This window comes from Chinchilla lanigera, unplaced genomic scaffold, assembly GCF_000276665.1.
Source record: "Chinchilla lanigera isolate Chin_1 unplaced genomic scaffold, ChiLan1.0 scaffold00093, whole genome shotgun sequence".
Taxonomy (NCBI): Eukaryota; Metazoa; Chordata; class Mammalia; order Rodentia; family Chinchillidae; genus Chinchilla; species Chinchilla lanigera.
This window is the reverse complement of record NW_004955494.1, coordinates 2,075,971-2,092,187: the sequence shown is the minus strand read 5'-3', so window position 1 is coordinate 2,092,187 and position 16,217 is coordinate 2,075,971. Positions and strand designations below refer to the sequence as shown.

Sequence of the window (16,217 nt, the reverse complement as noted above, 5' to 3'; positions counted from 1 at the left end):
CTATACTATGCTTATATCCAGTAAGCACCTGATAATATTTTCAGTTGTCTCAACAAATAACCATTCTAAAAGCAATCATTCACTAAGTCATTATAATCTTCAGGCTTTGTGCGCACCTTACTAGAGCCTCATACCTACTTGCTGATGACTGCAATAGCCTCCTTGCTGTCCCCCTACCTCTGGACTGTCCTCTGTACGTCTGCCTTAATGGCCTTGGGACATGCAGATTATTGCAAAGGATTTCAGAGGCTTAGTTTCCCATGGAGAATACTTTGGGAAAGGTTGTCTTATAGGAAACAGGAAAGGATATCCAGGAGTTGGAAATCTGAAAAGACAAACTGAGAAGGAACATTTTCTATTGGTGGCCAAAGAGTTGTTAGTGAATAAATGACAGGAATACTTAACATTGTACAAGATGTTCTGTATAAGAAAGAAAACCAGATATTTTTCCCATTAAAGAAGTACCAAATGAGATCTTTTCTGTATCTCCAAAGAAAGACAATGAGTTCAAAATGGTTTAGAGAAAGGAACTGAATGATCTCCTGCCTCATTCCACCCCATAGGAAATGCTAATGAGACATTTATTTGGGATACTTTCCCAACTAAGAGACTTCCTGAGTTTGTCAAAGCCTGGGGAATTATTGGAGAATAAGAGAATGATGATCATTTAGTATTCTTCTTCTCCCTGCTGTACTTTCAGATGGCACCCTTGGTAATAACCTGCTCTTACCCAGATCTCCTCACTTCTCCTGGTCAAGAAAATGAAAACGTATAATCCTAACTTCTCTCTTTCTCTCTCCTCCTTTTCCCTTTCCTCCTCCATTTCCCCACCCCATATTTGTTTCCTTTCTTCTCCAGGAACCTTCTGCATCATTTCACTGTGCACCTGTGTGGCTGGGATCAACTTTGAGCTGTCGCGCTACCCACGCTACCTGTATGGACTCCCTGACGACATCAGCCATGGCTATGGATGGTCCATGTTCTGTGCGTGGGGGGGCCTGGGCCTCACGCTCATCTCGGGATTCTTCTGTACCTTGGCCCCCTCTGTCCAACCTGTCCCGAGGACCAACCACCCTAAATCCAGACCCGAGAATGGGACAGTGTGCTAAAATACAAACCCATACATATATATATATATATATATAAATATATATATAATATACATATATAAAACAAAACTAAATCAAGACGATGCCAGTGCCAAGGTAGAGTTGAGTTGGCTCAGGCACCTGCATCTCACCGGACTTCGTGTTGTTTCATCACCAAGATGGGGACAGCGTTCCCATCCTGTGGCTCTTCCATCAATTCTTGACTTTTGGCTTCATGGTTTCTTGAAGACAGAGCGAACATCACCACTTGGGATAGCACCTTGATCCCCGTCACTCATGAGCATGTGGTGGCGAGCTGGAAGGGACAGTGGCAGTGGTCTGAAGCAACCCAGGTATAGAGAAGGAAATGCCATGCCCCGGGCCAGCAAGAGAGGACACCAACCCCCATTCATCTCACAGGGAAGCGCGGCCCCTAGTCCATAGAATGTAACCACGTCTCTGGGGCCATTTCAGAACCACTTCATTTTCTGCTCTTCCTGTTCTGAGCTCCTTCCTGGCCCACCAGCAACACACACAGAATGGATGAGAAAACAAGTGGAAAAGCACGTTTTCTCTTTGTGGCCAAACTTGTGGACAAAGCTTTAGAGGTGGGAAGGGGAGAGGACGCGCTGAGAGGCACGACCCACATCAATGAAAGGACGCTTCGGTGGATGCTCAGAAAACCCAGTCTGACCTTCCAGCTGCCTTACACCCAGTTAACAAGAGGCCACTCTGTCCTCCCCACTGCACTCCCTCGGCAGATCGGAGCCTTGGAGTAACGCTGTGATGTGTGTGTGCGTGTGTGTGCTCGTGCGTGTATTTTGGGTGGTTTTCTTTTTTCCTTTCCACCTTTTCAATGGAAATATTGCATTATGACTGTTGTCTATCACTGTAGCGGTTTAGTGGCCCAAGTGGAGGCAGGGAGACCTAAGAAGTATCAGGAGGGGCCAGGCCTCTAGGGATGCCAACACTGCAGCTGCAAATCCCTACAAGAGAGGGAGAGGGAGAGAGGGAGGAATGAATGAGTGAATGAATGAATGAGGTGGATGTTTTCTGAGCGTGAGGTTTTATTGCTTGTGTTGCACTTTTTTTTAAAATTATTTTTGGTACAGCTCAAATTCCCAGAGGGCAGAACCAAGAACAAAACCCCTGGGCCGGATGACCCTGTGGTTCTTCACATTGCAGTCTGGGACTCTGCAGGATTTAGTCCTCTTAATTGTGGAAGTTCAAGACACAGCTGGGCACAAAGACCATGAGAGAAGAGGGGGGAACACCCAGTTCAGGAGGGAGAAGGAATGTTGCCTCTGGTTGCTGTTGTACAAGTGTGTATACCACGCAAGACCTTCACTCCCCACCATGGGGGCTGTCCTTTGTCACAGACATCCACCCCTTTCCTAGGGGTGACCTCTGTACAGATGAAAGGAAACAGGTCACATGCCCAAAGCACCTCCATTTCCCATGGGCTGAAGTTTGTGTGCTATTGTATACATTTATGGAGAACTCTTGATTCTTTCCTCCTCCTCCTTTTCCTCTTGATAGTCAAGGCTGTGAATCCCAAAATAGCTCAGTGGCTAGCACCCAACCAGAGGCAGAATAAACCCACCCCAGTCTCGGGCCCTTTTGAGCAAATTGGCGTCACAAGTGCCAGCGGGTGAAGCCGGCCAGAGAGTTGTGAATGCCGTAGGGCTGGCGCAGCTCACAATCACCCCACAGGCCCAGCTGCTGCAGAGCAGCCCTGGGCGGCAGGAGGGAATCCACAGCCTGGTGTAGCCATGCTCAGCCACGGAGCAGAGCATCCAGTTGTTTCATAACAAATATGCCTTGGGGACTGTGCCAACTACTCAGCAGCCTTCCTTCCCCCATGTGCTCTGTCTCATCTACGTGTCTTCCAGCCTATCTTCCTACCAGTCTCTTCCAGTCACCTCCTTTCCTCACCTACTAACCACTGGCCTCTTCTTCTGTCCACCAGGCGGTAAGTCCTGCCTGCCTCCTCTGCTCTTTTGGACAGTCTATGTGTGTGATACATACCAGACAGGACATCTGATGTGAATGAATGGGTTTGGTGTGGTTCTCTGTGTGAGAGTGTGTCTCTCTCTGTGCATTTTTATGTTTGTGTCAGTACATACTTGCACGCAGGTGTGGGTGCTCTGCTCAAGACTTCCTCGCCAGGGACCCTGGTCAGCTTCTGCAAGAGGTCTCATGTGTGAGTGCCTGGGTGTGGGTGTGCAGGGCAATAGGGGTGAGCTGGGTAGCAAAAAAGTCTGTTGGCTTATAGTTGAGGTTTCTAGGGGTTACTTTTTAAGACAAAGGATCTATTCTATGAGAAGGGAAATGATTTGCAAGAAAATCATTTTTCATTTGGGAATTTTATTTTCTTTTTTTGTTTAAAGTTAGATTTCTCCCTTAAGGGAAAGGACATAATTGGGCTTGAGGAAAAGTGAAGAAAAGTATCTCAGATTGAGAGGCCTTGTGTCTTCCTTCCAAGTATCTTGAAACAAGCAGGGACAGGCAGGTGTCTGCAAGCATCCATTTGGATGAGGGGGATTTTCTATAACTAGATGCAAATTCCAGTTGTTTTCTAGTTGCAGAAAGGCAGGGGAAATCATGCTAAAGGGGATGATTTGCTATCAACTATAACATAAGTAACCACATTTCAAGGTACTGCCTGTTAGACCCAAAGTTATACCTTTTTAAAATTCCATGCTTGCCATAAATAAATCATGTGCTCTATCCAATTACGTACCTTTGTGACAGGCCTTTGACGAAGTTTACTGCACCTCTTTGAAACTTGAGCATCCCTGAAATGTTAGGAGGATGCCCAAGAAAAGTGTAAAGCATCTCTCTCAACTCACATCAGCAGAGCAGGGCCACAGAGTGGCTGTTTTGATAGTGGGTTCAGATCAGTACAGATGAGCACTCTGGGGTCTACTCTCGCTTGGGAGCAAAAACCATTCCCAACCACGTCGTGGTCAGGGTGGAAGCCACTGTGGAGCTGGCAGGTTCTGGCCAATGGGAAATTTCCAAGATGATCTTGACCCTTCATACATAGGAGTTTGACCACAAGTAAAAACGTGCCCCTCTAAGCAGTGACGAAAACTTTCTGGCTGTGAGGTGGCTGAGAAAGGAGCAATGGACAAGGAAGAAAAGAGCCTTGACCTAGGAGGCTCTCTAGGTCAGACACTACTAACTGCAACTCCCAGGACCTTCTAAGGGGAGTCAGGATCAATAGCCTCAGTAAGGCTCCTGGTTGCGATCTAGATCAAGTTCAAATTCCTCATAGTTGTATGCATACAAGGGATATGATCATGCATGTACTGCAAGCTCCAAGTAAGTCAACCTCCTTTCCTCCCTAGTGAATTAGGGATTTGAGAATGTGGGATGTCTCCTGGAGAGAAATCCTATTTCTTTTCTCTTCCTTTGGAAGGAATATTTTCCTATTTCTGTTTCCTCTTTCACCATTCATTTATATTTTCTGTCCTCATCAGCTTTTGTCATTTAAAGTAGTTACTTCTTCTCTAAAGAGGCTAGAGATAGACCCCAAGCTGTCCCCTAGTTTGTTGTGGCTGTAGGTTCTGTGAGGAGATCTGTAGTGCACTGGCATTAAATATAAAATGTAAAAAAAAAAAGCAAAAAATATAAACTGTGCCTCTTCCAGCTTCAATCCAGTCCTTCCACAAGCCTTAGCCTTTCAACAACTCTACCATTTCACCTCCAGAGATCATGAAGGCACAAAGACTGGACAGCACCAAGTGGGAACCGATCAGCTTTTCTTAACCTCATGCCCCTGCACAGCACCTGGGGCCCTGGCGCCATATTGGTGTAATCTCTCACTGGGGGTGAGTGGATCCACCCAGTGGTGCTGCCTTTCTTTCCATAAGAAGAGAGGGTATCTTGATGCTCTGTCTCAATTCTTGCCCACATTCATGATAAGAGGCCTAACGGAAAAGTACCACCCATGTGTGGCTGCCCTGATTTCACAGGAGGATGTGCCAATTGGATCTCCAAAGCCACCTACCTGAGTCAAATTCAAAATAATGAAAAAAATACAGTACTCAGAGGCATTTAGAATGGACTGTCTTTACCTGGCTTATGCTGAGCGCATTAACTAACTAATTTTCAAGTACCTGTTGGAAGTGGCTGGTCATCCTTTGGTGTGGCTGTTGTGGGATAGTTGGACGCTTCACATAGTTTGAGTGAAGTTGCTTCTCTACGATCCTCCCTCTGCTCTAGAGACTAAGCATCCCCATGAACACATCCAACCCTTTCCGGGGAAATATGATGAGTCAGGGTGAGAGCTTATTTTCCCACAGACAGGAATAACTGGTGCATACCAGCTGAATTGTCTTTGGTGCTGCCTTCCAGCTGGTATGTGACAGAGGGAGGGGACAGATTTTTAAGCAGGCCCACAAAAGTTGAGGCATACAAATGATTTTGAGGTCTCGAAGCAGTTGACTTCTGGGGCTGTATTTCTTATCTTCTCATTGATGTTGCCATGGTGCAAACTGTTTTTGAAACATTATTCCTAGTTCTTAGAATATGTTGTTATTGATTATTGGGTTTTTCTCCAGTGTAATACATGCGCATTGTAGATTAGAAAAATAAAATACAACACAGAGTGGTCATAATTCTATCACTCTGAGGCATCGTCAGTGTGCTCAATTACAGTGGCCATGACCCCAAATCCTCCCTAGTTAGTGGTCATCTTCGGTTTGACAGTTGAGGCTAGGAGGACTTTACATGGCCACAGAATCACACTGGCCCGTACGGAATCCTTGGCAGCAGGAGCATAGGCCTCTGAGTCCCCAAAGATAGCAAAAAGGCCTTTGAAAGCTCAATGCCAGACTTAGAGGGCGGGTGGAACAGGGCTAAAAGATTCCTATTTGGGGGAGTTTTCTTTCTTTCTTCTACTTGCTCTTTTCTCCAGGAACCACCTCAGTCTAATCATGGGTATAAGAGTACTGAAGCCAGAGTCACTCACTAACTAAGCTACACTTGTATAACGTAGTTACTGTAAATTTCATTTCTGCTCTGCACTAAAATGATGTGTGACTCTGGGCACTGTGTCTCCTCCATACTTGAACTTCCTCATCTACAAAATGAGGATAGTGATAACACTTTACCTCATGGTATATTAAGGGTGACAGAGAACTTGCAAAGTGATTTGCAAACATGAAGTGTCACATGAATTATGCACTGATCAAATTACCCCACAGCAGCGGAGCCACCCACTGAGATAGAATTCTTCCCTCTGCAGAGAGAGGTCATCCTGGTTGCTGGTTGTACGTAGCTCGCCGAAGCACATGAGATTTTTTTCTCCTTCATTTGGGCCCTCCAGGGAAACTGGCCCCCTAGCTTACTTTATCCATTTCCAGACTTTCTTTGTTCAAAGCCAGTTTTGCAAGGGGCGTCTCATCCCTCTGGGCTATTTCCAGAAGTGAGGGAAGGAGTAAACCACGGGAGACAAAGAGCACAGGTGAGCTGAAACAGTTGACTTTTAACCACAGCATGTGGTTAGGACCTGTTTGTTTTTAACAGTTCTCCTGACATGATTTCCAGCTGTACATGCCCAAGCTGTGGGAGTGAATCAGATTCTAAAAGGCTTTCATCAAAGTTTCATTTGATGATCTCATCATCAAATGAAGTTAATGACTTTATCAGAAGCCTGTGGGTTTTTATAAAAGTCCCCTGGATGGTTCATTCACTAAGACATGTTCCGAGTATGGGTCTTGTTAGGAAAAAAACAGAATCCTAGATTCGAGATGAGGAAAGGTTCCCTGCACTTTCTGCTTTGCAGTGAATCAAGCGTCAGTGTTGTGTTGAGACTTTCCGCGAGGGGATTCCGAGCCATTGCTCGCTTTGTAATGACAGCCCAGCCAGTGATGGGGGAAGCGGCCATCTGCACAGGTGCATGTTCAGTTTCAAGAACCAGAACAATGGCCCTCAACCCGGGAGTTGCCCAGTGGCAGCTCAAGCTGGCACCTCTTTGACAGATGCCAGCCTCCTACTCTTCTTGCCCAAGGAATGGCATTGCTCCCTAGGGAACCCTGTGCCCCCTCTCTCTCCTATACCCCAAGCTTTTCCTTTCCTCTCGGGTGGCCCAGAGACCCCCTCTCATCTGTGTGTGCCGGTGTGTCTGTGTCGTGAGTGTGATGCGGCCTTTCACGCAGAGAGCTTTCGCGGACACCCTTTCGCCTTTTGCCTTTCCCCCTTCCACCCACATGTGACTGTTTTGCTATTCAAGACTATCTGTAAAAATGTACAAATAAAAATGGAACCTGAAAATGAAGGGGAGGGGTATCGCAACTACTCAGACGCAATGATGTAGCCCTCAGTTTTCTGAGGATGTAAGTGGACTGCCCTGCAATCCTGTGTCTGGTGGCACTTGGAGGGACAGACACCATGGCACAGGAGACTTCTGATTGCTTCTCTGAGTCACTAGTGTCTGCTTAGAACTCTGTTCTAAGGGGGTTTGCCGTTAAGGAAAATTATATCTCCCAAATGCAAAAGCATATCATCCAGTTCAGTAGGATGAAGGTCAGGCAGAGGTTGACACCAAGACCCAACCCTGGGGCGGCACTAGAAACTTTGTCACAGCTTACTTGGGGCCTCGGGTGAATTCTGTTACCTCGTGGTGTCTCCATATCCTCTCAGCCTAACAGGGTGGGGGTCTTTGGGGACTCCTGGACACCATGTCTCCTGGTCCATTCTGCTGCTATTTTCAGAGACTTTGTGCCCATGCTGGTTGGTGTATGCTGACTGCCTTGTGGTAAATCCAGAGAGATTTTACCCCTGCCACTCTTCCCCTACATTTTTCACTCCTCAGAAAGTAAGCTTAAGAGAACAGCCAGTTTGTGGTCGGAGTCCATAACCTTTTATCAACCTTTTCATTCTCAGATGCCTTTTCCAACCCACTTTGATGATCTCACTTTATTGACGTTACTGACAGAGCTTTCTATGCTGGGCTGGGGTAGGAGAAAGCATCAGAGATGATAGATATACATTGCTTGTAATATGTGACTAGATCTACAAGTAGGGCTCTCCCAGTGCAGGAGCAGGGAGTCTGGTGAAGGGATACCACCAAGTGGGAATGAAAGAGTGCTGGTGGTGGAGGATTGAAGGCCACGGACTTCTGCAGGCTGGAGGTGATGGTCAGATACAGGGAACTTTCCAATAGAGAAGTAGCTGAGTCACCAGAATGCCTTCAATATAGCAACAGAGAAGGGCCTCCAATGCTAAGAGTTAGCAGGGATAAGTAGGGAATGGGAAATCCTCCAGTACAAAGGGATGCCTGCCCGCAAGAGCAGCCCAAAAAGGGGATGTACACTGAGCTCAGCGCCCCTTCCAATCCATGGTTATAGGCACCTTCAGTCTAACCTTCATCTTCTGTGATGGTCCATGGTGATCATCTCTGGGACCAGCTTCCAGAAAGTGATTTCTACCACCACTGTCCAATAGAAACATACTACAAGTCATGAATCTTAATAGCCACATTTTCAAAAGTCCAATGAGACAGATGAAATTAATTTTCATACTTTATCTTAACTGAACATATCAAAAACATCACTTCAACATAGACTCAACGTAAAAAAGTTACTGCGATATTTTATGATTTTCTAAATTTTTTTCTGATGAGCTCTTCTAACTCCAATATGAATTTTACACTGAGAATACATCTCAATTTAGATCACTCGCATCTCCCACACATGGCTTCGGTTACTGTCTGGACAGTGCAGATTGATTGTCTTTATTAGGGAACAAGGTAGGATGGCCCTTACTGGTGAGTCACTCATGTCATAGGTCTCATTGTAGCTAACAGAGGTGGGAGGTGGATCAGTTGAGAGTAAAAAGCCTATACAGCTGTGTCCAAGCTGCTGTCTTGCTTTATCTGCTTAGTAAGAGGAGAAGGTCACTGCTGTGAACTGCATGTCACATGTGCCCCAGAGGGTGCCGGCATGATCCCTGGGTATGGCCCTGATGACAGTCCAAGTCCTAGAGGGTGAAACAGGTCATGTTCTTTGGTTGTAGGAGCATCAGCCACTGCCCTCTCTTATTCAGATGTCCTTTATTTCAGCCTTTCCCTGGGAAGAGTAAAGCACTCCACAACCTTATGAATCCGATGAGGTCACCTGCTAAGAACATCTTGGCAATATTTGGAGCCGTTTTCTCCTTCCCTCAATTTGCATACATTTTTATCTGAAAATCAAATGCTAAAAAGTAGAAACACTGGAAAGAGGGGCAGCCACAGGCTGATGAGAAATAAGGTTTCTGAGGAGGTAGAGGTGACAAGTTCTGTCCTCGCACTGTGACTTAGGCTACCACTGCCCACCTTTCCTTTCTGCTTAGAGACCTTTTGTAGATTTGGAGAAACTTTTGTTTGGGAGAAAAAGACAAGTAGTGAGACCTTAGCAAGGAGAGTAGAATAAAATACAAGCTACCAACACCTGGGCATTCTCACAGCTTTTCAAAGAGTGTGACAAAGTTTGATTCGTTTAAAATATAATATTCTGAGTCCTGTGTAACCAAGTGAAAGAAAATAAGCCAATTTGGTGAGTATGTTTTATATATGGTCATTAGACAGGGACCATCACCGACAAAGCTCTCAAAACACCTGGAGTGTTTATGGTCCACTAGATTATGGCTCAGTCAATATCAATTATTTACCTTCCCTTTAATTTGCATAGTGCTTTCTGATTGGTTAGACAAGGAGTGGTATATACTGCAGGATTCTAAAAATGACTCTCCCCTTGAAGGTAGCAATTCCTGTGGTTATTGGTGCTAAAATAAGATTAAATATTATGTTAATTTGTTCTGATACGATGTGAATAAATGTATTGTTTAATCTTAACAGAATGCTACATCTTATCAGATCTATTGTACTGTCTGTTCCTTCTCATAATTAATTAATTACAGGAAAGGTGATCCAAACCAGATCTTGAAACTCTTATGATATTCTGAGAGCAATTTAGCAGGGATGTGGGAGGGGGGATGAAAAGGGAAATTGCCAGGTTCCTGTGACTTTGAAAGGACTGAGGAAGCAGAGAGCATTTGGGGACTTCACTAAAACTGACTGCATCTTGCAATTTTCTTTTTCAAATTGGCAGAAATACTGTATTTCCATCGATTGAAGAAAAAAAAAGTGTCTGGTAATTAATTAAATGACTTGTTCATGGAAAAATAAAAATAAATAATCTGTCAGTTGTGGAATGTAAACTGATTAAACAATTAAATAAAGAAGATCATGTTGTGTGTTTTAAACAATTGTGTCTTCTGTCTGCTTGAGGATTATGGGGACTGGGGAGCACAGAGGCTGTAGTATTTGATAGAGAACAATATTGTTCCCTTGGGTTTTGTATAGAAATAAATAGCACAGCTCTTACAGAGATAGCCACTGAAAGCTCTCATTCAGAAGGAAATTGACAGTAAACATTTTAATCGTATGTAGGCCAAAGGTACATGCCTTGAGGTTGAGTGAGAGGGGGAAAGATGGAGAGGGATTCTAAAGAGAAAAAGATGGAAACTTGTTCCTCTTCTCATATTACTGGCATTAATACAAGGTTGTTGTTTTTTTTTTTTTTAAAAAAAAAACTCTTTAAAAGGTTTTACAAGATGCTAGAATTACTAGTTCCATTCTAGTTCCTCAACCTATTTTCTAGTTGTCTTCATCATCTTTTCTCCTAACTTAGAGTTACAGGTCCTTTCTACCCACCTACCTTTTAAAAGTTCTGGCTCATGCCTTTGTAGGAAAGCTAGGGGGAAATGGAAGTTGATTGGAGGAAAGTGCTTCTTAAGTGGTCTTATTTCTGAATCGGTATCTCTAAGTTTAAGTGAAAGAAACTGACTCTATGATGTAGGGGGAAAAGTAACTTCCTGAAAAGACACGGGGAGCTGGAAGCCTGTATTATATGTAGGAAAAAGCAGGCAGCTGGAATTACACCCCGGTGCCACCTGGACCCTGAGGACTGTTGGCCTCTGGACACCAGGGCTTGCCTGGCTGCGGCCCCCACCCTGAGATGCATGCGGCTGCCTCTGCCCCTTCCACCAGAATGCACCCTTGCTTTTCTCAGGCAGCAGCTCTTGCGTCAGAGTCCCAGGTGGGTGCACTACTGAAGGAGGCCAAGGGAACAGATGTAGAACCTTTTTAGCTTCTCTCTTGGGTACTGAGCTCTGCCGCCCACCAGATTCATAGAGCAAACAATTCCCCAAATATAGACGGTAGGCAGTGAAAGAGGGAACGCTGTCCCTTGGAGGTGGGATACCAAAGGGAGAGGAAGGCATTCTACAGGAGAGCTATATTGCTGCATCCCTGTGGTACATCGGAAGAGTGGCCAGGTGGGTGTGACACGAATTACAGTCTCCAAGGTAATAGCACGGCTGGTAGCCTCTGTGGGAAGAAGTGCACCATGCTGAGCATTGCACATGAAGACCCACCTGTGTGAATCTAGTCTGACAAACACAATGTAAGCAGTGAATTTTAGACTATAAGGAGGCATCTTGGCAGTAATAGAAGTAGACAATAGATCACGTCAAAAGTAAGTGCAGGTCAAAGGTAGGTGCTGTATGGGAGAGACAGAGGAAAGATGCGAGTGGAGAAGAACTTGAAGAAATGAAAACCCAGAATCCTAACGCCCCAGCCACACACACCTATCTGGATAGCGGTGTCTCTTGGAAGAGAACAAGAATGGAAACACCACTGACCTTAAGCGCACAAGACCTTCCAGCCTTACTACCTTTGAAAGGAACTGGGTGGAACTGAAGAGTTCTGCCTTGCTGGTGAGGGTGAAGGGATGGGGAGAGCTGACCTGAGGGTGGGTGGCATCACCAGCAGCCGTCTGAGGCAAAATACCCCAGGGCCTGTTCACCGCCTGGATTAAGCCACAAAGAAACAGTCTGTTCTTCTCTCACCAATGAAGCGCAACTCTGATTTCCTCACCTGTGATGAATTGGGCCCTCCACTGAGTTTAGCAGAGAACTGGGTTTGTGGCAAGCACACTGACTCCCCGTCACCCCAGCCCCAGTGCCTCTAAGCACAAATATCCCTAAAGTGAGAACTGCAAGAGAATTGTAGAAAGGCAGCTCCAACATCTGTAACCAGCTCCCCAAAATACCACAGGTGACACTTCAAGGGGACTTCAGGAAGCCCTGCCCAGATTGCTCAGCGGGGATTCTATGCCCTTCCCTAAGCCACAGGGTACCATGATGTGTCTTGTGGCATTTAGCACTTGCAGACGAAATCATTGTTTTCCTTGGGATCCCCTCAGGAACTAAGTTGGCTTGAAGATTAGGAATTCTGAGGGGCTCACCTTTGTATCCTGATGACTAGTAATGCTTAGTGTGTAGTTAAGTGCTCAATAGACGCTGGTCAAACCAAAGCGATAGTCTTCTATCCACACCCTCCTGTCGGGCCTGTTGGGCCTTCTGTTGGCAGGTACTAAATTCTTTAAATATTGTGGGGCATCCCCAAGATCACCTTCAGCTTCAGTGATTTGCTTGAAGAACTGACAAATGTAGAACAGCTGTGATACTCAGGGTTATGTTTTCTTACACAGAAGGGATACAGTTTAAAATTAGTGAAGGTGCATAAGACACGGTCCAGGACAGACCAGGTGCACAGTCCCATTGTTCCCTGCTGGGGACTGGTGCCTCAGTGCTTAATTCTCCCAGCAAGGCTTTGTGACAATATGTATGGATTACTGGCAACCGGGAAGCCCACACAAGCCTTGGTACCTGGGGGTATTGGAGTGCTCCGTCCTTTGGACAGGGGGTGCCTATGTGGCTGACTTTAGTTACTTATTCTGCAGCCCTGCCGAACGTCAAACTGAGACCGCACAACCAGACTGTTGGCATAAACTGTCTAGCATGACTCAGGCAACGAGGTAAACGAAGGCACCCCCATCAGGCAGGGAACTTCCCGGGTTTAAGATTGTCTCTCATGAGCCAGTCAAGGGTCAGACTTTTTCTCAGAATGTGCAGAGTTCGGTGATCCCAGGCCCACCAAATAAACCGTTGCTGCACATTAAGCTACAAGATGGGTTAGAGCAAACAAACTGCCCGGCGTGGTGGCACAGGCCTGTAATCCCAGCACTCGGGAGGCTGAGGCAGGAGGATCATTGCGAGTTCAAGACCAGCCTGGGCTACAAAGTGAGCTCAAGGCCAGCCTGACCCACATAGCAAGATCTTGTCTCAAAAAAAAGAACAAACAAACTACTTGTCCACATGGAAACTCCTTTGTAGGTATTCAAAAATCCCCTTCTCCCTGATCCTCTACAGATAAGCCTGACTTGGCCTTCTGCACAGGTCAGTGGTCTCCTTTCTATCTGCTTCTCCTGAAGTGGCTCCCTGTGCCCTTCACAGGAGGCTGGTATGGGGTGGGCACAGGCACTTGAGTCTTAAAGCAGATTTGGACTTGACTACGTACAATTCGTGTCACTTGGCCTCCTCACCCCGTGTCCTTGTAAAGTGGGTCTTCCTACACCTGCAGCCCTGACTACTTTAAAATGGAAGTCAACAAATAGGACAGGATGCCTGGCCCAGAAGTGTCTGTTGCAGGGCCTGTTAGCCTCCCGTCACCTCCTCTGTGCTGTTTGTGCTTTTGCTCTATGAAGAAAACTTTCCATCTTATCTAAGAAGAGTTTCTGAACTGAAACCTACCCACTGTTCAGTGTCTCCCCAGGAACCCAACTCACTCGCCATATCAAAGGCTGGTGTATAGTTGACGCACGCATAACTTAAATGCAAACACATTCATTGTATTCAACCACTGCTGAGTCATTGCAGCTATCCTACCCAGGCATGCAGTTGTGTGTAATAAAATCGTGCTTTGAAATGTTTTTGATTCAGAAGAGGATGAGCTCTTCCTTTCCCAGAAGTGAAATGCTCACGAACCTCACCACTCCAAGGGTGATTCTGGGCTCCCTCCTTTAGCATCACTGGGAATCTTGCTAGCAGAACAGACTCACATGCTCAGGCTTAGAATCTACGTTTTCATATGATCCCAGGTGGTGCTCTTATCCATGGGTCTGGATCATTTGCCTGTTCAACACTGCTGCTAGTGTCTTTTACTAGGATCAAGATCATAGTGGGCTTTCAAAGGACGATGAAGGCTTTCAAAGGACGTAACAGGCTTTCAAAGGACAAGTAGGTCTGAGATTTCAAAGCCACCATCAGACTACGGATCACTTTTTTACCGTTTTAAAGTTTCTGGTTAACATGTATTAATTGTACATATTAATGGGGGTCAGTGTGAGTGACATTTCCATCCAGGCACACAGCAGGCCCTGTTCAAATCTAACCTCCTTTCTACACACTCCCCATCATTCCACACCCTTCCCAACCTCCAGCAATTACTATCTACTTTCAGGTTGACTGGTTTAGGTATCAGTGTTAACTAATGTCCCTCAAAACTCCCTTCTGCTGGGCCTACACCTGGCTGTGAGAGTAGGCACCAGGGCAACAAGGCCAAGTAATTAGGTCTGGTTTCTTCCAACAAGCTTCCATCAGCTCCACAGCTGCTGCCTCTGAGCAGGTGTGCAGAAGAATGTGTGGTTTTCAGCCACACCAGACAGCAGACTTGGGTTGCTCTGGGAGATGACTCTGCTTTTGCCTTCTAAAGGAAGCCCCGGAGTGCGGCCCCAGTGGATCTGAAGGCTGAGGAGTAGAAGCCCACTGCCCTAATAGCACTTCGTGCTCTGAGCTATATGGTTTTTGATGGTATATTTTGTGTCGAGCATGGTCCCGGGCCCTGGAGATGGAGCAGTGAATAAAACAGACAGATCTTTGCTCTCTAGGAGCTGTCAGGGAGAGGGAGATTATGAAATAATTAAAGTATGTACTAGTCAGTATGGCGATAAGCTATTTAGAGAAAAATAAATCACGAGAAGATGTGAAGGTGAAAGGTGATGTGATTCTCCAGGAGTAAGAAGATGGCATTCGCGTGACAGCCTGAAGGAGGCGAGGGTGTGAACCAATCTGTATTCCAGGGACATGGATGTGGAGGTGCCTGGATCGGACATTCGGAGCACAAGGTAGAGGAAGGAGGAATGGCGTGGGGAGTGGCAGAGTCCATTTTAAGTTGGGTGTTTGGCGTGACGGTATTCCACTGTGCTGTTGCTATGGGACTCAAAGCAGGGGGTTTCGCCATACTGTGGTGTTGATAAGCCATTATTTAATTTTTCTCCCTGTAGCTCAGCTTTTTAGCGAGGATTGCATCTGCCAAGCACCATAACATGGAGTTTCCTTTGGCTCGCTTTAGCTCTGAGGGTATGCCACTCAGCACGGCACTCCAACATATTTTCTAATGGAGTTAACATCGCTCCCACAGTGAATCCCAGGCCAACAAAATCTCCAGCCATCTGTGTCAGAACGCACAGTTCTCTGTCTGTGACAGCTTAATTGCATGGTTGTGTACTTGAGGCTCACAGATCACTCTACGGGGTTAAGAGATTTTGAGAACGTCGAGATCTACCTTAAGCATAGTTACCAGTTGCCTTCTAAGGATCTTATTTACAAGAAGGATTATGTCTGCTTGAGAAGAACAAGGCACCATTTCAAAAGATGTGAAAATATAAGTGTTTGATCAAGGCAAAAATTTCCTTTTTGTTATTCTATGTGCCCCTTCCCACATGGCATCTGTGAAATTGGTTTTCTCAATCCTTTCAGCAGCAGTCTCCAAATTCCTTATCGTTGCTTGTCAATATATTGCTTGTCATTATAATTGATGGTCTTAGGGTGACTTTTTTCTTCTTTCTTTCTCCTTCTCTCTCTCTCTCTCTCTCTCTCTCTCTCTCTCTCTTTTTTCCTACAGTACTGGATCAAACCCTTGCTAATGCTATGCAAGTGCTCTACCACTGAGCTACATATTCAGCCCAACTGGTGATTTTAAGAATTTGATAAAAGTTCTGAAGTTATAGACCTTAAAATGTCATTATCTCTGAGGTTCACAGACCAGAACAGTAAGGTTGGGAATGAAATCAACAACAACAAAAAATCAGCTTTGTTAATCTGTGTCTACAGGATGAGTAGGAAGAATCCTCAAAAGATACTGCATTAGAAAATAAAATGTTTTCTACATAAAGTACTTCTTGTTAATTCTAAACCCAGTGGTCATAGAAACAAAATGGGCTTTAGCAAGTA

General features: G+C 45.5%; 1 protein-coding gene across 1 annotated transcript in view; it reads left to right on the top strand.

The window, feature by feature from the left end:
• Positions 1 to 10,235, top strand: part of Tmem178b (transmembrane protein 178B) — a 360,893-nt gene extending 350,658 nt beyond the window's left edge. Inside the window, exon 4 of the mRNA XM_005405409.2 lies at positions 859 to 10,235. Coding sequence (XP_005405466.1) covers positions 859 to 1,109 — 251 coding nt within the window. The 3' untranslated portion in view covers positions 1,110 to 10,235. The remainder of the gene's footprint in view (positions 1 to 858) is intronic.
• The last annotated feature ends 5,982 nt before the right edge of the window (positions 10,236 to 16,217 follow it).